This window comes from Carassius auratus, chromosome 23, assembly GCF_003368295.1.
Source record: "Carassius auratus strain Wakin chromosome 23, ASM336829v1, whole genome shotgun sequence".
In the NCBI taxonomy this organism is placed as follows: domain Eukaryota; kingdom Metazoa; phylum Chordata; class Actinopteri; order Cypriniformes; family Cyprinidae; genus Carassius; species Carassius auratus.
In genome coordinates this window covers 1,048,501-1,071,419 of record NC_039265.1, presented here as the reverse complement: position 1 = coordinate 1,071,419, position 22,919 = coordinate 1,048,501, and the positions used below count along the sequence as shown (strand labels likewise).

The following is a 22,919-nucleotide window of genomic DNA, read 5'->3' as shown; positions in this document are numbered from 1 at the left end:
TTTCTCAGTAAATGTAGCTTTTAAACAAAACTGCAATAATGCTTTTCATCTTTATTCTTTATCTGTCTTGCAGTCTAAATAAAGACTTTCAGTGAGACACAAGACTGCATTGGGATTATGGAAATAGATTAATAATATTAGCCTTTTGAAACCAGCTCAAAAAGATCATGTGACTGTAAAATACTTCACTGACAGAGAGAAACTCATACTCAAAACACCAAGCTGCTTGATCTAGTTCCTGGAATAGACTGTGTACAGTATACTCACTTCAGAAGTGGTGAGGCTTTATATCAAAGTGGAACAGCAGTGAGTTGAGATGCTAAGTGTGGATCAGGGTATTATTGTGTGAAATAATGCCCACAGTTCGGTGACTCATCCATGATCCTCTTCTGTTTGGTCATGAGCGCTTATGGCTAACACAAATTTAACTGTAGGGTTGGATGACTACACTGCAAAAAAAAAAAAAAAAAAAATTCTTTGTTTTGGTTTTCAGTAAAAAATATTTAAACATACAGACATGCTTTTATTATTATTATTATTATTATTATTATTATTATTATTATTATTATTATCAAATAAAGAAATCAATACATTTATTTGGCTTGGGTGACTGATCAAAAGTTAAAGAGCAAAAGATGACTAATTAAATCTGTTCTTTTGAACTTTTTTCTACTAATAATAAGTAATGTTACTTGAACACCAAATAAATATTAGAATATTTTGCATGGTAGTGAATCTTTAAATAGTGTTTTTTGGATTTGTATTTTATTATTATTATTATTATTATTTACAATTCAAATCAATTTGATTCTATTTTTTGGTTTAAGTAAATGTTAGGATAGTGTTATTGCTATTTAGATGTTTACATATCTTTTTCCTGGAAAAGGATGAAAATTCTGATAAATAAAGTGATTATTTTTGTGGTGTGATTATACCTCTATTGATATTCTCTTTTTTCCATCTCGTGCTTTTACATTCAATGATTTATTCCTGTTTTTGACTTGAGGTTCATTACTGGCATCTTCTGTTCAACCCTGTTCCCTTTATTTATTTCGTTTTTCTTTCTTTCTGGAGTAAAACTTCAAGTTTTCAATTCTTACATCAATTCTCTCAGTGTGGTGACACTAGTCTTTATTTATTGAAAGGTCGAGTGGAAAGTGCTTTTCATTATGGCAGCTTATTTCAAGGGCAGGGGAACTGCTGTGCTAAATATATAACAAGAATATTGAGTTACATTCATAAATGAATGAAAGTGGCCTGTTAGAGGAGAAAAGGGGCAGATAGTCGAACAATAACCGTCACATTAGCAGTCAAGGGTGACAACTGCCTCAAGGTGCCTTTTCAAATGAAGACCATGTCAAGATGAATGAAGAATACCCAGACGAAGGTGTGAAACATTTCAAAAGATAAACAGAGCAGTAAACTCATGTGCTTACCACAGCCATCTGTGCTGCATCTCACATTATGATTCTTGGCAAATAACAGCTAGTATCATCATGTTTAGTTGTTTTATACTCATTAAATGAACATTTGCTATTCATCATTCACAGGGATGTGCAACATTCAAAATGAAGTGAGTCTGGTACATTTTAAGCAAACAAAGTTTAAATAATGTATTTTATTTTCATTATGAATTACTCATAATATTAATATACACTGACATTCCAAAGGTTGGTATCAGTAAGCTTTTTAATGTTTTTTTTTTTCACATTTTTTTAATGTGGTCTTTTGTGCTGTATTTATTTGATCAAAAAAAAAAGATTATTAATATTACTTAATATTAATAATATTTATATTGTGGAATATTATTGCGATTTCTAATATTGGTTTCCTATTTGAATATACTTTAAAATACTATTTATTTCTGTGACGCAGCACTGACTTCTCAGCATCATTACTCCAGTCTTCCAGAAATCACTCTTATAAACTGATGTATTACCAGTACATCATACATCATATTATATTTCATATATAGCATGATTTCCGAAAGGATCATGTGACAGTCTGGAGTAATGATGCTGAAAATTCAGCTTTGATCACAGCAATACATTTTATTTTAAAGTATATTAAAACAGAAAACTCTTGTTTTAAATTACAGTAATATTCCACAAATGTATAGTTTGTTTCTGTATTTTTGATTAAATAGATACAGCCTTGATGAGCAGAAGAAAAATCATACGTAAATGTCAAAAATCGTACTGATCCCTAACCGTTGAACGACAGATGAGTGTACAAACAAGTCCCCTTGTCCTCCCATCCAGTAGAGGGCGCTGTTCTCATGTCTCTGGATTGCAGACAGATGGACGGAGTCGTCCAAACTTCATATGAAAGTCATTTTCGGCCCTCAACAGTGCTTCTTCATCTATATAGACCGCCGCCCTTCTGGCAGTGAGGTAGTACTGCACTTTCCTGAGTCTCCAGCCTAACACATACATCAGGAGTCCACACACAGCCGCGGTGGAACGACCCACTCCTGCGTTACAGTGAACATACACCGTGTGGCCGTTCTCCAGCAGTCCATAGAGCAAGAACACGGCCTGCGGCAGCATCTGTGTGCGACCTGCAGAGGGCAGAATTACAATACATATATCCAACAATAGAGCTGTTAGTAGTCTACACATTAAAACAAATCAATGCCTGACCTTCTGTGCTCATGTCTGGAGTGGGGATCCAGATGTACGAAAGGCCGTAGTCTTTGTACAGGTGCGTCATAGTCTCCGGGGTCATGGGTTGACTGAGGTCACGCCGGCAGCCATGGGAGTTGTTTACCACGTCCCATTCAGTCTGAAAGTTCATCACTGCTGTTACACCCAGTTCTTGTTTCAGCTTTAGGGTCACATGTTCAACCCGTCGAGGGCAGCTGCCCAACCAGACATGTGGCAGCACCCTAAGAAGAGAGAGAGGAAACATCGCAAACCTGTGACGGCCAATCAGAAGAGGACAATGGGCTGAAGAGGTCACATGTGCAAAAGTAAAAGTTTTTTTTTTTTTTTAGTAAAACTTATTATTTTGGTAACACTTAAAATCTTTATGGATAGTGCAATACAAAAGTAGTTATTTGTTATTTTAAAAGTAGCATAAATTATGCTTTTTAGGGTAACTTATAATAAATTGTAAATCTCATGCATAATTTTAGACACAGTTAATAGATTATAACACTTCTCAATTCATTGTTACACTATGTATTTTAAATTGTTAAAATTATTTACGACAACGACAAGATATAATGTATTACAACACACATTATGAATAATTATAGAGCATTATACCCTTTAATAACCCTTTATAATGCATTATACATAAAGGCTTTAAGTAAAGTGTTACCATTATTTTTTATTGCATGGTAGACCAGAGATCATCTGTGTATAGGAGTATAATGAGAAGCAAAACAACAACAACAACAAAAATAAATAAATAAAATTGTATCGGTTTGATCAATATTGCACTCTTCCCTGGAAAATTCCCTCATGTGCCACCGGTGTAACATACGGTCACCCGCGCTTAATAGTTATATCATGGGATCCCAGAGCAAGAAGGAGAAATAAATGTGGCAGTTTGATAGGGGAGATCATAAAACATATAGTGTATTAAATAAATGTGCCTTTAACAGCTGCACAGACAGTGTTACTGCATAGTGATTTACCTTTTAGTGCCTTTTGTCACTGAAACAACCCCTTGACCCTTCGTATTCATCTTAGGACTGCAAACTGAAGGGATAGATTTCCAATCTCCTCCTCTTCTATCATTTAATGAATACACAATAATAGTTTTCTTAAAAACAAATGTACAGTAGCTATTCTAGTTTTTATGTTACAAATCACTTCTGTAATCTGAGAGGTGACTGAGAGCCTATGACAGCGCTGTGTAGATGTTTGTATCGGTGTACTGTGTGAATGTACTGGTCTGTTCCAGTGATGTACTGCCACTCAACCTTGAAGGGAAAGGATATTGCCTATGTTTTATCAAATGGTGTATTTGCAGGGCTTGTTTAGGAATATAATAAGCATGCGATTATGCCAAAGGACAAGTCTACAGAAGAATCAACAACTGCCCAGATGAGAAGTGCCCTCACAAGATTAATGACTCGCCTGCAGTCCTCAGGATCATTCCTAACGAAACTGTCCTTAGAGATAATACGATTTGTGTAAAGATAGCACAGAACAAAGAACACAGTATCTGTACTATTAGCCCAACAGTACCTGTAGAAATGACATCAAATGATCCCTAAGACTAAGTACAAGTCTTTCTGTATTCTAAGTTAGTTTAAGGCAGTCTCCTTTTTTTTTGTTTTCTTTAGTAAACTCTGTCAACTGCTTGAACTCCAAATGTGACTCCTGGCCTTTATTGAGCATATTGGTCTCTCTATGGGCTTTAACCCCTACACAGTTCATTCTGCACTGTTTGTCATGTCATGTCAATGTGGAAAGTTGACTTGGGCAAAGCAATGGTTACAATGAACACTGTAGCAACAGCAAATAAGCATAGCTTAACTGCAAGGCAAGGCAAGGCGAGGCAAGGAAATCATTTTAAATGTACATTTTTAGGGTCTATTGTTTCTGAGACTCCCTCTCTTGTGAAAGTGAGAGCTCCAGACTCAAATAATGGAAATGCTAATGAGTGTTTAGTGGTGTGAGGAGACAGACTGACAGCCAGGGGAATGAAGGCAGGAAGGTCAGAGACATCAGGTGAGAGATGTGTTTTTACCTCACAAACCCACATGCCTCTTTGAGGGAAAAGAATAAATGAGATGACTGAAGGGAAAGTGAATTTGCTGCAGGTTAATGGTCTGAAGCATTGAGTATGATCTATCCTCTGCCCAAAATCTTCTGCAGGGCAGGGCGCTTGGTTTGATGTCGAAGGCAATGACATGTATATATTTTTTCTCTGTGGCCTAAGTGTCCAAATTCTTTTTGGTGCTGCTGTACACGATGTGAGAGGTGTGTGCAAAGCATCCCTTCCCTGTTAATGACTTGTGTGTGTGTGTGGGTGTGTTTGAGCACTGCATTAGAAGTGGGCACGTGTAGTGCATTTTAATTGAGCAAAGGTGACAAGTACAAGTTATGTTTAATTAGTGGTCAAAGACCTAACAAGCTCTACTTGATTTCTGGGAGAAAAAAACACACAAAAAAAACAAGATCCTTATATGTTTCCTTGGGACTTTGTGCATTCAACTGCCAGAGTTTATTTCACACTGTCCATTTGGTGTGAATTAGACTTTGTATTTATTACACGACAGACAGACACTGTTTCCTGAGTTTATGGTTGTTAGTTTCTTATGGAGTCAATGACAGACTTCTGTGAGAGTGACAATGCGAACATTGACTCATACTGTGTCTTGTAGTTCATTTTCCTGTTCTCAGTCCTGTCATTGTAGCTTTTGTAATTCATGTTCCTTCAAGCCTTTAGAGAGAAAGACATGCACTTAATTGTGGGACGTGAGCACTTCAATATATATATATATATATATATATATATATATATATATATATATATATATATATATATATATATATATATAAACCTGTAATTGCAGATACTAATATTAATTAAATAAATGAATTGTTTGTACTGTTACTTACTGTTACAAAAATGCACTTTGTAATGTCCATTAAAAGTATCTAAAGTACATTTTAAATCTTTAAGTTAATCATCTTTTGTAATTCTTTCAGAAGTTCACTTATTTTGGTGTGTAGACTAAAATACTACAGCACATGTAAAGGACTTAAAAATTGAACTACAGTATGTTATTTGATAAAACACAAAGTTAACATATTCTATTTACTAAATTTCAACTATTACAAATGTGTAATATATTTGAATATATCACATACTATACAGGTTTTAACAGAAATTAAACCAAAAATATTAAGTTTACATATTAATAATATATTACATGTAAAGATGTAAGTGGATTAATAACCACTCATATTCATTCAATTTGTATAGCACTTTTTTTTGCAAAGCAACTTTACAGAAAGTTTCTACAACATTTAGTAGTAGCTTTTCAGTGGTGACTGTCAGTTTATGTGCATATGGCAGAAATTTATGGAAAAATCTATTAAAGATGTAGTCAAACAGAAGATAAACACTATTAACAATAATTATTATATGATGCAGTCAAACTTATAAATTTATAAACAACAACTTCAATTTGGTCCGGTCCTCACTTAAAGCTCTTAAATAACAAGAAGAACAGTTTGGATAAAAAGATAAATATATTTTGTGTTTAAACAGATCAGAAAAAGCCATACAGATTTTGGACACAAAGGTGATTAAATATTTTTCGGGGTTAACTTTGTACTGACACTGTCACTCACCTAATTAAAGTCTTTTTGTGTTTTCTAAAATTTTTACTCTTTATTGAGATGACTGTGCATTCTGTCTTAAAAAGACATCTCTGCCCTCTTGGACTTACACCAGCCTCTTTGACACTGTAAATCTGCCATTACTCTAATGGATTCCCCAACACCAGACTCAATGACCCAGACTTTTGTATCCAACTCCACTTTCAAATTTTGAGGTCAGATGTCAAACGAAACAAGCACTTATAGCTCATTGCCAAAGGAGTTAAGCGATTTAGAACCATTGAGCTAATTACATAGCACTGTTGAAACCACACACACAATTAAAAAGAGAGGGGAATAGAAAATAAAGTTAAATGCCTCTGGGTAATTAGATGTTACCATCTGTGGATTTAAGAGTTGGAAAATGCTTATGGCAAGTTAAATTTGCTGTTCACTGAGACACTTTACTCTGAATCAGATGTTTTCATTTTTAATATGACTCGTGTGTCCGATTGTGTTTGTGAATTATGAGGAATCTTTGGAATCTTTTGGCTGCTAGGTTAATAGGGTTTTTGTTGGTTACTATGTGGTTTCTTATCAATGTAAAATCATTTTCAAACTAAATTTTTTAGTGGACCTGACATTACAATCGGATTTCAAAATTCTGCACAGGCAAACGGATGTATTTTTACCATCTGTTTGGAGGAAATCTCTTCTTTTAGCATCTCTTAGAAAAGTAACAGCCACAAAGTTTGAGATATCTTTAATGCCACTGACGGAATCCTCCAACTTTCCATGTTTTCACTGTTATACAGGAGGTGTTTCTTAAAGAGTACTGAATCTCTGTATAAAAAAAAAAAATTAAGATATTTAACAAAGAACACTGAAAAAAATTGGAGAACACTTACAGATACCTCGAAGATATTTGTTTTAATTTGACACCTGGTGCGAATATCCTTAATTATTTGACAAACCCTATTTACAGTAACTGGCAGCCTAACTTTCCAGTTTTACTGACCACTCTAAGATGGTGGGCCATTTCAAAGTCACTAAAACCCTCCGACGGGAGGTGTTTCTGATAAAGGCCAAAGGGATGACCCTTTTTAGTCATTGCAAGAGTAACTGGTCATTTTAAAACTGCGATTTCTTGAATCAGTTCAACACAGCAACTGGAATTGCTTTCCAGTTCAGCACTGAAGAGGGTACGGATCTGTCTGCAAGTTTAAAGGTTAAAATTTTTTGACTTCTTAAGCAAAAAACTTTTAATAAATGAATAAATAACATAATATGTTTGTAGATATTTAGGAAGCATGCTATTTTTACTTTGTTTACGGTTTCTCTGAAAAATAATGCTATAGCCAGTAATTCTACTCTGTAATATGAGTTTCGGGTAGACCGCGGGTCGGAACTGCAGCAATTTCAACCGCTAGCTGGCAATATTACAAACTGCACAATGCAGTTTAATTTGATAATTAACTTATCAAATTAAAGTGCAAGGCTTGACACGTGTCCTCAATCTGGAAAACCTGTTTGAGAGTCGAGTCTGAGTAGAAGGGAGGAGGAGAAACAGCTCTCTCCAATATTTAGAATTTGGACTGCAGAACCCATTTCATCCACTAGCTGTCAATCTTACAAAGTGCACCTTTAAGAGAAGTCGAACTGAAAGTGCATTCTGTAGTGAATCTCTTTTCTCTTCAGTAAAAAAATAAATAAATAAAAAGGCTAATCTAACCTTTGAAGAGCATGTTGTGTGGAGAGAGGAGAACTGGTCCAAACTAGTGATGAAAGCAAGTTCAATTCTTTGGAGTCTGATGGAAAACTGATGGTGTTTGTCGTCAAACTGAGGAAAGACTGAAGTACAAGTGTGCAAAGATGTCAGTGAAAGGTGGAGGAGGAAGTGTCATGGTTTAGGAGATGTTTTGGGGGTGGGCCCAAAGATCTAAACCTGATTAAAAATATTTAGAAAATCCTTGGTGACAAAGTTACGGCTAAGAACCCCACTACAGTCAATGAACTGTGGAAGAGGTTGGAAGAAGAGTGGACCATGACCACACCAGAGCAGTGTGAGAGACTAGTGATGTACTGTGGCCACAGCTGTGCTGAAGTCATTCAAAGCATTGGCCTCTACACTTCCTACTAATTTTGCTGTAACCTTCAGAAATTTCACTTGTAATCTTTCTTCCTGCAACAATCATTGATGTTCTCATTTTTGATTACTTGATAAATAAAGGGTTTTTGTTGAAGTGCCTTAGTTACTTTGTAAAACACTGTTCTAATAGTATGGCACAGCCACAAATACAATTCCTAATATTCTGAATGATGAAGATTACATTATTTCTGGATAAAATCAAGTGTTCATACAGTAAATTGTTCTCTAATTTTGATCTCCACTGTATGGAGATCAAACTGTATGTAGCGAGAGCATCCTGGGACAGGTGAGGGAGCAAGCGCCCTGGGAGTGAGAGCGTCCTGGGACAGGTGAGGGAGCAAGCGCCCTGGGACAGGTGAGGGAGCAAGCACCCTGGGAGTGAGAGCATCCTGGGACAGGTGAGGAAGCGAGCGCCCTGGGACAGGTGAGGGAGCGAGCGCCCTGGGAGTGAGAGCGTCCTGGGACAGGTGAGGGAGCGAGCGCCCTGGGAGCGAGAGCGTCCTGGGACAGGTGAGGGAGCGAGCGCCCTGGGAGCGAGAGCGTCCTGGGACAGGTGAGGGAGCGAGCGCCCTGGGAGTGAGAGCATCCTGGGACAGGTGAGGAAGCGAGCGCCCTGGGACAGGTGAGGGAGCGAGCGCCCTGGGAGTGAGAGCGTCCTGGGACAGGTGAGGGAGCGAGCGCCCTGGGAGTGAGAGCATCCTGGGACAGGTGAGGAAGCGAGCGCCCTGGGACAGGTGAGGGAGCGAGCGCCCTGGGAGTGAGAGCGTCCTGGGACAGGTGAGGGAGCGAGCGCCCTGGGAGCGAGAGCGTCCTGGGACAGGTGAGGGAGCGAGCGCCCTGGGAGCGAGAGCGTCCTGGGACAGGTGAGGGAGCGAGCGCCCTGGGAGCGAGAGCGTCCTGGGACAGGTGAGGGAGCAAGCGCCCTGGGAGCGAGAGCGTCCTGGGACAGGTGAGGGAGCGAGCGCCCTGGGACAGGTGAGGGAGCAAGCACCCTGGGAGCGAGAGCGTCCTGGGACAGGTGAGGGAGCGAGCGCCCTGGGAGCGAGAGCGTCCTGGGACAGGTGAGGGAGCAAGCGCCCTGGGAGCGAGAGCGTCCTGGGACAGGTGAGGGAGCGAGCGCCCTGGGAGCGAGAGCGTCCTGGGACAGGTGAGGGAGCGAGCACCCTGGGAGCCAGAGCAACCTGGGACACATGAGGGAGCGAGCGCCCTGGGAGCGAGAGCGTCCTGGGACAGGTGAGGGAGCGAGCGCCCTGGGAGTGAGAGCGTCCTGGGACAGGTGAGGGAGCGAGCGCCCTGGGAGTGAGAGCGTCCTGGGACAGGTGAGGGAGCGAGCGCCCTGGGAGCGAGAGCGTCCTGGGACAGGTGAGGGAGCGAGCGCCCTGGGAGCCAGAGCGTCCTGGGACACATGAGGGAGCGAGCGCCCTGGGAGCGAGAGCGTCCTGGGACAGGTGAGAGAGCGAGCGCCCTGGGAGCGAGAGCGTCCTGGGACAGGTGAGGGAGCGATCGCCCTGGGAGCGAGAACGTCCTGGGACAGGTGAGGAAGCGAGCGCCCTGGGACAGGTGAGGGAGCGAGCGCCCTGGGAGTGAGAGCATCCTGGGACAGGTGAGGAAGTGAGCGCCCTGGGACAGGTGAGGGAGCGAGCGCCCTGGGAGTGAGAGCGTCCTGGGACAGGTGAGGGAGCGAGCGCCCTGGGAGCGAGAGCGTCCTGGGACAGGTGAGGGAGCGAGCGCCCTGGGAGCGAGAGCGTCCTGGGACAGGTGAGGGAGCGAGCGCCCTGGGAGTGAGAGCATCCTGGGACAGGTGAGGAAGCGAGCGCCCTGGGACAGGTGAGGGAGCGAGCGCCCTGGGAGTGAGAGCGTCCTGGGACAGGTGAGGGAGCGAGCGCCCTGGGAGCGAGAGCGTCCTGGGACAGGTGAGGGAGCGAGCGCCCTGGGAGCGAGAGCGTCCTGGGACAGGTGAGGGAGCGAGCGCCCTGGGAGTGAGAGCGTCCTGGGACAGGTGAGGGAGCAAGCACCCTGGGAGTGAGAGCATCCTGGGACAGGTGAGGAAGGACACATGAGGGAGCGAGCGCCCTGGGAGCGAGAGCGTCCTGGGACAGGTGAGAGAGCGAGCGCCCTGGGAGCGAGAGCGTCCTGGGACAGGTGAGGGAGCGATCGCCCTGGGAGCGAGAACGTCCTGGGACAGGTGAGGAAGCGAGCGCCCTGGGACAGGTGAGGGAGCGAGCGCCCTGGGAGTGAGAGCATCCTGGGACAGGTGAGGAAGTGAGCGCCCTGGGACAGGTGAGGGAGCGAGCGCCCTGGGAGTGAGAGCGTCCTGGGACAGGTGAGGGAGCGAGCGCCCTGGGAGCGAGAGCGTCCTGGGACAGGTGAGGGAGCGAGCGCCCTGGGAGCGAGAGCGTCCTGGGACAGGTGAGGGAGCGAGCGCCCTGGGAGTGAGAGCATCCTGGGACAGGTGAGGAAGCGAGCGCCCTGGGACAGGTGAGGGAGCGAGCGCCCTGGGAGTGAGAGCGTCCTGGGACAGGTGAGGGAGCGAGCGCCCTGGGAGCGAGAGCGTCCTGGGACAGGTGAGGGAGCGAGCGCCCTGGGAGCGAGAGCGTCCTGGGACAGGTGAGGGAGCGAGCGCCCTGGGAGTGAGAGCGTCCTGGGACAGGTGAGGGAGCAAGCACCCTGGGAGTGAGAGCATCCTGGGACAGGTGAGGAAGCGAGCGCCCTGGGACAGGTGAGGGAGCGAGCGCCCTGGGAGTGAGAGCGTCCTGGGACAGGTGAGGGAGCGAGCGCCCTGGGAGCGAGAGCGTCCTGGGACAGGTGAGGGAGCGAGCGCCCTGGGAGCGAGAGCGTCCTGGGACAGGTGAGGGAGCGAGCGCCCTGGGAGCGAGAGCGTCCTGGGACAGGTGAGGGAGCAAGCGCCCTGGGAGCGAGAGCGTCCTGGGACAGGTGAGGGAGCGAGCGCCCTGGGAGCGAGAGCGTCCTGGGACAGGTGAGGGAGCGAGCGCCCTGGGAGCCAGAGCGTCCTGGGACAGGTGAGGGAGCGAGCGCCCTGGGAGCCAGAGCGTCCTGGGACAGGTGAGGGAGCGAGCGCCCTGGGAGCGAGAGCGTCCTGGGACAGGTGAGGGAGCGAGCGCCCTGGGAGCCAGAGCGTCCTGGGACACATGAGGGAGCGAACGCCCTGGGAGCGAGAGCGTCCTGGGACAGGTGAGAGAGCGAGCGCCCTGGGAGCGAGAGCGTCCTGGGACAGGTGAGGGAGCGATCGCCCTGGGAGCGAGAACGTCCTGGGACAGGTGAGGGAGCGAGCGCGTCCTGGGACACATGAGGGAGCGAGCGCCCTGGGAGTGAGAGCGTCCTGGGACAGGTGAGGGAGCGAGCGCCCTGGGAGCGAGAGCGTCCTGGGACAGGTGAGGGAGCGAGCGCCCTGGGAGCGAGAGTGTCCTGGGACACGTGAGGGAGCGAGCACCCTGGGAGCGAGAGCGTCCTGGGACAGGTGAGGGGGTGAGTGGAAGCTGGTCGAGCTTTTTAATTAAACAACCCAATTTCTGTATTTTATTTTTGTGATGTAAATTGAATTTAAATGAATAATTTGTATACATTATTCATTTTTGTAATGTAATTTATTTGTAAATGAGCCCAAGTACTTTCTGTACACATTGTGATTTTTTGTTATGCATGTTCATGTGTAAATAAAAGAGTGTTGTATTAATGGTTATGTACATTTTTATTTTTTTAATACACCTTATAGCTTTTACACAAAACATTTTGTATATAAATTGTTTTTTGTCCAGTAATAATTTTTTTTTACACATTAAAACAAATTGTTATATATTTACAACATAACTGGTTTAACATCAGAAAGACAACATCAATTTTAAACCCAGCCCTACAAACCCAACCCAAACTGCCTCCTGGTCTTTTGGGGTCTTTGGGAGGTGAATTATTTGGTAGCGAGTAGCCACCACCTCCTCAGCGACTCGGAGGACAATGCGGTGGACAGTGGAAGGAGGCACATGTCAAACACTCTGGGGACCACTCCGTATGATGTACCACTGGCCAGACATAAGAGAAACACCAGGGTCTGGATTGTGGCACCCCACAAATGTTAACGTTCACTTCTCAGAAGATCCAGCAGCACTGTCAGGGCCTCGCTGCTCAGCCTAAAACCAATAAAAACCTGTCCAACACTGCCACATTCAGCTTTATCCTGCAGTACAAGGGTCTGGTCTGATTTAGGGAAAGAAGGAAAAGGGAAACTATTTAGACAAAGTAATTGGTAGAATAAATATTGAGATACTTTAGTTAACTAATTTTAGTAACTACCAATACCATATTTTTGGGGATGGACTAGTAGTAATTTTTAAAACCTTAGCTAAAGCAATAGTTCACCCAAAAATGAAAATTCCAAACCTTGAACAACTTAAGGGTGAAGTAAATAATTACAGAATTTTAATTTTTAACTGAACTATCCTTTAACTAAATGTATTATCTTGCATACTGTAATATACTTGAATATTTCAACCGCTTTGTGTGTGCATGTATTTTGTTTCCATATGTATCCATCCTTACATTATTCAAGTAAGTTCCAAGTCAATACCTGCATTTAAAGCTGTATTCCCGCAATTAAGGATGCAGCATACCAGTGTAACTTACCTGCCATCGGTCTTTGTGCCTGAGGTGCGTCATCGTTGAATCATTCTCACCATCTCCTCCATTATGACGTTAAACATAAAAACAAAAATAAGCAAATCTGGCTCCACCTATCCTATCAGGATGACAGCTCTGCTCTCCCACCATTGCTCCATGAACCCCTGGTGGCACAATTAGGAAATCCTGCAAAGGCGGAGCGTCCTTCATGCACTTCAGAGGTTTGGCCTTCATAGTCTGCGACCTTCAAAGTGTGTGCCCTTAACTTTAAGTCGCAGCTGTGAACATGATTCTCTCAGCTTTTTGTTCAAAATGTTGCTTTTTTAATTACATTTACCCACATTCATGTGTTGACAAATGCATGATGCTAGAATAAAATGGTTTCATTTAAGGCAAGGCAAGGTAAGTTTATTTATATAGCACATTTCATACACAATGGTAATTCAAAGTGCTTTACATCAAAGAAAGTAAAATAATCATGAAAAATAAGAAAAAAAATAAATCAAGCAATTTTAAAACTTTTAAAATGATTAAAACGTTTACTTAAAATCAATTTAAAAACAATTAGAAATTGATTTTATATAAAATAAAACAGTGAAGATATAGTGCAATCAGTTCGGACATTGCACAGTGCTCATTCAATAAATGCACAACTAAACAGATGGGTTTTGAGTCTAGATTTAAATGTGACTAGTGTTTTAGCACATCTGATCTCTTCTGGAAGCTGATTCCAACTGCGGGCAGCATAGTAACTAAAGGAGGACTCCCCTTGTTTTGTGTGAACCTTTGGTATTTCTAACTGACTCGATCCTAGTGATCTGAGTGCTCTGTTAGGTTTATATTCAGTGAGCATCTCTGAAATATATTTCGGTCCTAGGTCATTTAGTGACTTATATACGAGTAAAAGTACTTTAAAATCAATCCTAAATGTAACTGGAAGCCAGTGTAAGGACCTGAGGACTGGTGTGATATGCTCAGATTTTCTGGTTCTAGTCAGAATCCTGGCAGCAGCGTTCTGGATGAGCTGCAGCTGTCTAATGGTCTTTTTGGGGACAGGTGAGGGAGCGAGCGCCCTGGGAGCGAGAGCGTCCTGGGACAGGTGAGGGAGCGAGCGCCCTGGGAGCGAGAGTGTCCTGGGACACGTGAGGGAGCGAGCACCCTGGGAGCGAGAGCGTCCTGGGACAGGTGAGGGGGTGAGTGGAAGCTGGTCGAGCTTTTTAATTAAACAACCCAATTTCTGTATTTTATTTTTGTGATGTAAATTGAATTTAAATGAATAATTTGTATACATTATTCATTTTTGTAATGTAATTTATTTGTAAATGAGCCCAAGTACTTTCTGTACACATTGTGATTTTTTGTTATGCATGTTCATGTGTAAATAAAAGAGTGTTGTATTAATGGTTATGTACATTTTTATTTTTTTAATACACCTTATAGCTTTTACACAAAACATTTTGTATATAAATTGTTTTTTGTCCAGTAATAATTTTTTTTACACATTAAAACAAATTGTTATATATTTACAACATAACTGGTTTAACATCAGAAAGACAACATCAATTTTAAACCCAGCCCTACAAACCCAACCCAAACTGCCTCCTGGTCTTTTGGGGTCTTTGGGAGGTGAATTATTTGGTAGCGAGTAGCCACCACCTCCTCAGCGACTCGGAGGACAATGCGGTGGACAGTGGAAGGAGGCACATGTCAAACACTCTGGGGACCACTCCGTATGATGTACCACTGGCCAGACATAAGAGAAACACCAGGGTCTGGATTGTGGCACCCCACAAATGTTAACGTTCACTTCTCAGAAGATCCAGCAGCACTGTCAGGGCCTCGCTGCTCAGCCTAAAACCAATAAAAACCTGTCCAACACTGCCACATTCAGCTTTATCCTGCAGTACAAGGGTCTGGTCTGATTTAGGGAAAGAAGGAAAAGGGAAACTATTTAGACAAAGTAATTGGTAGAATAAATATTGAGATACTTTAGTTAACTAATTTTAGTAACTACCAATACCATATTTTTGGGGATGGACTAGTAGTAATTTTTAAAACCTTAGCTAAAGCAATAGTTCACCCAAAAATGAAAATTCCAAACCTTGAACAACTTAAGAGTGAAGTAAATAATTACAGAATTTTAATTTTTAACTGAACTATCCTTTAACTAAATGTATTATCTTGCATACTGTAATATACTTGAATATTTCAACCGCTTTGTGTGTGCATGTATTTTGTTTCCATATGTATCCATCCTTACATTATTCAAGTAAGTTCCAAGTCAATACCTGCATTTAAAGCTGTATTCCCGCAATTAAGGATGCAGCATACCAGTGTAACTTACCTGCCATCGGTCTTTGTGCCTGAGGTGCGTCATCGTTGAATCATTCTCACCATCTCCTCCATTATGACGTTAAACATAAAAACAAAAATAAGCAAATCTGGCTCCACCTATCCTATCAGGATGACAGCTCTGCTCTCCCACCATTGCTCCATGAACCCCTGGTGGCACAATTAGGAAATCCTGCAAAGGCGGAGCGTCCTTCATGCACTTCAGAGGTTTGGCCTTCATAGTCTGCGACCTTCAAAGTGTGTGCCCTTAACTTTAAGTCGCAGCTGTGAACATGATTCTCTCAGCTTTTTGTTCAAAATGTTGCTTTTTTAATTACATTTACCCACATTCATGTGTTGACAAATGCATGATGCTAGAATAAAATGGTTTCATTTAAGGCAAGGCAAGGTAAGTTTATTTATATAGCACATTTCATACACAATGGTAATTCAAAGTGCTTTACATCAAAGAAAGTAAAATAATCATGAAAAATAAGAAAAAAAATAAATCAAGCAATTTTAAAACTTTTAAAATGATTAAAACGTTTACTTAAAATCAATTTAAAAACAATTAGAAATTGATTTTATATAAAATAAAACAGTGAAGATATAGTGCAATCAGTTCGGACATTGCACAGTGCTCATTCAATAAATGCACAACTAAACAGATGGGTTTTGAGTCTAGATTTAAATGTGACTAGTGTTTTAGCACATCTGATCTCTTCTGGAAGCTGATTCCAACTGCGGGCAGCATAGTAACTAAAGGAGGACTCCCCTTGTTTTGTGTGAACCTTTGGTATTTCTAACTGACTCGATCCTAGTGATCTGAGTGCTCTGTTAGGTTTATATTCAGTGAGCATCTCTGAAATATATTTCGGTCCTAGGTCATTTAGTGACTTATATACGAGTAAAAGTACTTTAAAATCAATCCTAAATGTAACTGGAAGCCAGTGTAAGGACCTGAGGACTGGTGTGATATGCTCAGATTTTCTGGTTCTAGTCAGAATCCTGGCAGCAGCGTTCTGGATGAGCTGCAGCTGTCTAATGGTCTTTTTGGGAAGGCCAGTGAGGAGCCCATTACAATAGTCCACCCTGCTGGTGATAAAGGCATGAACAAGTTTCTCCAAGTCTTGACTGGAAACAAAACATCTAATTCTTGCAATGTTTTTTAAATGATAGTATGCTGATTTAGTTACTGCTTTGACATGACTACTGAAACTAAGGTCTGTGTCCAGAATAACACCAAGATTCCTGACTTGATTTTTAGTTGTTTGACCCCTAGAGTCAAGGTATGCATTCACCTTGAACACTTCATCTTTGTTTCCAAATGCAATGACTTCAGTTTTTTCCTTGTTTAACTGAAGAAAGTTCTGGCACATCCAACTATTAATTTCATCAATGCATTTGCAGAGGGAGTCAATGGGGCTGTAGTCATTTGGAGATAAGGCTAGGTAAAATGCAGAGGCTCTGTTCTTACTTTTGACATACCGCATGTTCAATTATTCATATAACAAAATATATAGAGGGCCATGAAATGTGTGTGAAATTAATAAAAAAAATGCAGTAATGGTGGCAAAAAAAAGACACAAGGAAAAACATGAAGTCTACAGTACAAAAGAAGTCACATGACTTAAGCACTGATGCTGTGTTTAAATCCCAAGCTTTAAGTATGAGTAACAGTAATACTGATCCTTACCTTAAACACTAAAACAAAAGTGGGAACTGGCATTTGTTAAAATTGATGCTTTAAATTTCAGAAGAAGATGACAGTGAATGAGACTACTACTGTAGGAGCTCCTAGTAGAGGAACTCTTTGTTACAAGAGCCTTATTAACTTTACAGTGTTATGAAATTACACTCACACAGTTTTATGAATATAAAACTAATAAAAAAGCAAACTGTTTTAATTTAGAGAGCAAGGGAGAGGGAGAGATAAAAGAAAAAGGGTGTTTCTGATGTGTATCTCTGAGCAGAATAGGATAGCGGTAGCTTAGTGTCTGATGTTCTGGGCTTGTAATCCTTAATATAAAGCGATTCATATTAATGTCTGTTATCAGCATAGTTCCTTTGACCAAGACACTTCACTTCAGGTGACTCTATATCAGGGGTGTCCAATCCTGCTCACGGAGGGCCACCTTCCTGCCAAGCTCCAGCCCTAATTAAACACACATGAACTAGCTAATTAAGGTCAAGAAGATGACTCTCCAGCTGGACTGGACCCCCTGATCTGTGGAGACCGACAGTGATTCTGAGTGCCTAGCATTTTCGACTGATGTCACGTGTCATTACGGGACCTTTACAGGTTGAGTGTAAATGCACACACACATATTCTGGGTAATCACTGGCAGTGTGCAAGGGGCAAAATCTAGCGACCCGGGAACAATTGCCGGGACATATTACCCTTGTATTTTCCGGATTGGCAGTGTGAAAGGGGCTTCAGAGAAATCAGAGCTGGGAACTTTCCGCTCATGCAAAAGTTCACACAGATTGTAATGAAATGACTGGATTTCTTAAATGAATTTTGGCAAGCAAAAGTATATGTGACTTCTCATTAAAACTCATGATGGATGGGAAATTCATTCACACATACTGGGAGAAGTGAATGGCCTGCTGTCCTGCTATGCTGAAGTAGAAGGTGGTAGTGTGTTTCATCTCATCTGTGTGGCCGGTCTCTTCGATCCAGTGACCAATCGGATGGCAGTATACCCCGTCCACCATGTTTCTGTCGTCATACACACAGTGCCGGTCATGATGCGGCCCACTGCCTACAGACACACACAGCAAACAATTACCAGTCATTTACAAATCATCTCAATCATTTACACACCAATGACAAACTAGAATCAATTATACAATGAAAAGCATATTCTTGTAAAAATCTAGTTTTTAGTTGTTCGCTCACACTTTATTTAAAGGTTCAATTCTCGCTGTTAACAAACAATTAACTACGATGCTTGCCTCAATGAATTTGCTGATTATTAATAGTTAGTATAGCAGCTATTAAGTTTAGGTAGGACTAGGGGTGTAGAATATGGTCATACAAAATATTGCTTTATAAGTATTAATAAACAGCCGATATGTTTATAATAGGCATGTCAATATCACAAAACTATGGAAGCCTGCATCGACAGACAGACAGACAGACAGACAGGTATATAGCATTTTTGTTCAAGCCTTATATTTCTGAAGGGGAAAGTCAATAGCCAATTAAATTATAATAGCCAATTAAATTGAGTGTTTTTCAGACTCTGCAGGTCACCTGTTCCTGACCCCTGAGAGTTCACACTTAAAAGCTAAGGGTTTCTTCAATGATTCAGCAACTTCCTGTAATGGGCATAATCCCACATAATTTTGATGGTCAAGCCATAAGCATGATTCATAAAACAATAAACATTCAAATGAGTCCTTGAGTTGCTAATACGGTATCACCGTGCTGCCTCAGTTCTACACGTGCACGTAATGCACTTTAATGAGGGAGAGCGTATGGGTTTCTGAAAGTAGGGGGTGGGGGGGATGTGTTATATGTCCAACATTTATCATCCCACCCCAATGCCACTCTTTCCACTGCTGGGCTGATCAGAGCCCCACAAGCAAACAAGCAAATCAAGCTCACGCTGACTCATATAGCGTGAACAAAACCGAGGCCATTACCATCATGCTCACAGTCTCAGCTGAAGCCACATACTGTACATACACTGCATACTGTATACACCACACAGTGCGAGGATGGTGGAGTTTAAATGTCTTAAAGCAATATTGCCATACAAAGCCAAAATGCAGTAAGTTTACCAAAACTGTTATTTATTTTTGCTTGTTTTGATATTCATTTCTAAAATCTCATTTTAAAAATAGACCGTTTCGACACTACATTCTGTAACAATGATAAAGCATTACAGTGGAATACAGAATGTTTTTGCGCTCAAAGGAATAGTTACCCCAAAAATGAAGCTTTGCTTTTTTTAGTTAAGTTTGTTTCTTCATCAGATTTGCAGAAATGTAGCATTACATCATTTGCTGACTATCCTCTGCAGTGAATGGGTGCCGTCAGAATGAGAGTCCAAACAGTTGATAAAAACATCACAATAATCCACACCACCCCAGACCATCATTTAACGTCTTGAGAAGTGAAAATTTGTGTTTGTAAAAAACAAATCCATCATTAAGACGTTTTACATTTAAAAATGTGTTTTTTTATTTTGCCCAAAATACGAGTCCATAATGCATAACAACACTTCCTCCAGTGATAATGTCCATCCTCTGTTGTCCTCTCACGTCACAATCCACCCACATATTAATTTAAAGCTATTTTGGACGTTTTTCACTTAAAAACAGTGATCTGTGAATAAATCTATCCTGACTTTTTCACTGGAGAAAGCGATGTTGGGTAGAAGAGGTTATCTGATGGACTGGAATGATGTGGATTATTGTGATGTTTTTATCAGCTGTTTGGACTCCCATTCTGACGGCACCCATTCACTGCAGAGCCATCCATTGCTGAGACACTGATGCAATACTACATTTCTCCAAATCTGATGGAGAAACAAACTCATCTACATGTAATCATTTAAAAATAAGTTTTGCTATCATTTCCACCCCACATGCAGCAGCTAGTCCTCTCTGAACTAAAAATGGTTCACACTCTATCATATGGTTTTTTCTACAATAAACAGAAAAAAAAAAACGGTGCAGAATTAGAGCCTGCTGAAGTGTACAGGCCAATACGTCCTAAACCAGGTCTGTCCATGTCCCAACTGAAACACTCCACTGATCAGAGTACTTTTATCTCAACTGGAGGACTGTCAATTCATGCTTGCTTACCTGAGGCATGCTCAGAGCAATCAACAAGCATCATTTCAATCCGAAAAACACATCTCAACACAATGAAGATCTTGGTTGTTTTCATATGAGACTGTGTGAATGGACAAGATGCCAGCAAACAATGGCTCAATCAAAACCTCATTCAACAGACGGCGTGAGCACTGGAGCAGATCGTCCATTTGTCAGGCGCAGGCGCATTCATTCAAACAAGAAACAAGACAGAATGAGAGAACCGCCGACAGCAGACTGGCTTCTCTGACAAACCAGGTCATGTTCAGGGTTGAATGACACCACACTTTTCATCACTTTCAAATATTTGCCACTTGGCTCCCAAAGCAAAGTTTAAAGTTTGTTCTTATGACAAATACTTTCCTACATGCTGTCTACAAGAATAAAACAAGACCGATAAAGGCAGTTAACAAGCACGCATGCACAAACATATACTGGACAACATTTGTATATTATGCAGTATATTCCCAATCGATCCAAATCCTAGATCCTATAGATATAGATACAGTGACTTCAATACACTGTATATGATTTTGCAGTTTTACTTTTGCTGAAAATGACTTAAAAATAAGTGAAACAATGTAATAAAAAATAGAAAGCAGTGTTATTTTACTATCACTGATATTAATAGTTTAATATTTTGAATCAATGTTCGAATTCTTTATGTTTTACTTTATTTCAATTCATGTTTATTTTATTTAAAGTAAGAAAATGCCTTTTTTGTATGTTTTTAAAGTTTTCAAGCATCTTCTTTTCCCCCCTTTAAAAACAAGATCTGATCAAATGGGACCACAAAAGTTATTAAATTATGAATTGCTGTAAGTCTCTCATTATAGAAGTTTGACCAACTATAATGACTTCCTCTTCTAATAACCCTTCAGATGTTAACAAGTGTCCCCTTTGACATCATCACTTTCACTGAACACTGTAGGCTATATCACACAGTACTTGATTCATGAATCCTTTTTATTTCATTTTAGTTTCAACATCCCGCTTAAAGTCGCATAGACGTGTCTCTTTGCTGTGATTCATCACACAGTCTAAGGTGGGGTCCCAATCAACTGTTCCATTACAAACAAATAGGCCTACAATTAAATACGATAATTAGTAGTGAAGATAGCTTATTATGTCATATTTTATTTCTTGAAGGCTTTGACGTGCAATTCGTTATTTCTTAAATAGTGTTCAATAGTACTAACTTAAGAGTTAGCGACTGTAAACATGTTCAATGTCACACGTTAAATGGAAAAGGTTCATAATAATTTAGTGGTCTTACACGTCAGACTTTAAAACATCAGCTCCATCTGGTGCGTCAGTACATGTATTGCACTCTGTGTCCTTCATTAAAAGTGATGTTTCATTTAAACTGAAGCTGGGTAATCACTAGAAAAAGTGTGTTTGTGTCGTGCCCACAGCTCGTCCATCTCCATCTACCTTCCCAAATGTAGTGGCCATCCACGCGCTTTATAAACTTGAAGTACAGCTCATCTGTAGGCGGCTCGGACAGACGCACGTCCCTGGTCCACAGTTCATCGGGGGACAGGACCGAGCGGCTCGGACTCATCTTCACACCTCGGTCCGGATCCCAGTGTCCCATCTCCGGCCGAGAGCCCACTACAAACACCTCGAGATCCAAACACTCTGGGGTCAGAATGACACCCACCCTGAACACAACCATGCCGTGTAAAAACACACAGGTGATCTGGAACTGGGACTGATCTTCGTGCGTCCTCGGTCACTGACATTATAAATGGCTGCGTGCGCTAAAAATACACGCGGTACTATTGACATTTAATGCAGTGTTGCCAACTTCTTTCAATGGAAAGTAGCTAAACCCTGCCTGAAAAGTCGCTAAATGTCGCTAGATGACGTAATATGCTAATTAGCATATTCATGACGTAAGTGCGTCATATTATCTTGCCCTTTCTGTGCTCATGTACTGCATTTTAAGGCAGCCAAAATTCTCAATAAAAGTTTTATTATTATATTTGAATGTTTCTGTTGTCCAACAACTGAATTAATATTATAATGACTGAAACGCGCCTATTAAGAATACATAACCAGCTCTCAAAGATGTTAATCTCTGCACTAAAATCCTATTTACGACATTGTCTAATGAAATCACATACACATAAGATTAAGATAATGATTGTACTGTGATTTCGGCTATACTTGTATGTAAAATAGAGTTAGAAGCAACAGAATATATTTTTTTAACTGAAAGTGCTGCTCCTCTCTGCTCGTTGAACATAGCAGATGCAGAGAGAGTGAGGCGTGTGTGCACGCTGGGAGAAATAGAGAGAGAGAGAGCTCGTGCGGCAGTACCGGAGAGTCTCAGAGACTAAATAAGGTCTGTCAAAAAAGTCGCTAGATTTGTCGCTAGTCGCTTTTTTGGAAAAAAGTCGCTATGGGGGTCTGAAAAGTCGCTAAATCTAGCGACAAAGTCGCTAAGTTGGCAACACTGATTTAATGCGATACAGTGGCTGAGAGGGGACAACTGTGCGTTTTATAATAAAGTTGTAAAGATATCTCACTATACAGGTCGGTTTGTAACACTGTTCGTCAACTGTTACTAGGAAGCATCCTTCATAGGGCGACACATGGCTCAGAAAGATGAATCCTCCATTGAGCTGCGTTCAGATCTCATTATTTTGCTATTTTTTTAGATTTGAAATTTGAGATGACACTCGTATTTT

The 22,919-nt window shown here is 41.4% G+C and overlaps 1 protein-coding gene across 2 annotated transcripts; it reads right to left on the bottom strand.

Annotated features, from left to right (window-relative positions):
- Positions 1-1,811: 1,811 nt before the first annotated feature.
- Positions 1,812-21,901, bottom strand: epm2a (EPM2A glucan phosphatase, laforin). 2 transcript variants are annotated; one of them, XM_026199162.1, is made up of 4 exons: positions 20,215-20,458; positions 17,987-18,161; positions 2,643-2,887; positions 1,812-2,560 (listed from the first exon to the last, which is right to left on the bottom strand). In XM_026199162.1, the coding sequence occupies exons 1-4, from the start codon at positions 20,297-20,299 to the stop codon at positions 2,277-2,279; spliced, it is 789 nt and encodes a 262-aa protein (XP_026054947.1). In that variant the 5' UTR covers positions 20,300-20,458; the 3' UTR covers positions 1,812-2,276. The 2 variants fall into 2 exon arrangements, with proteins under 2 accessions (XP_026054947.1, XP_026054946.1); XM_026199161.1 differs by lacking the exon at positions 20,215-20,458 and adding an exon at positions 21,658-21,901 and having other exon boundaries at positions 1,815-2,560.
- Between the last annotated feature and the right edge of the window lie 1,018 nt (positions 21,902-22,919).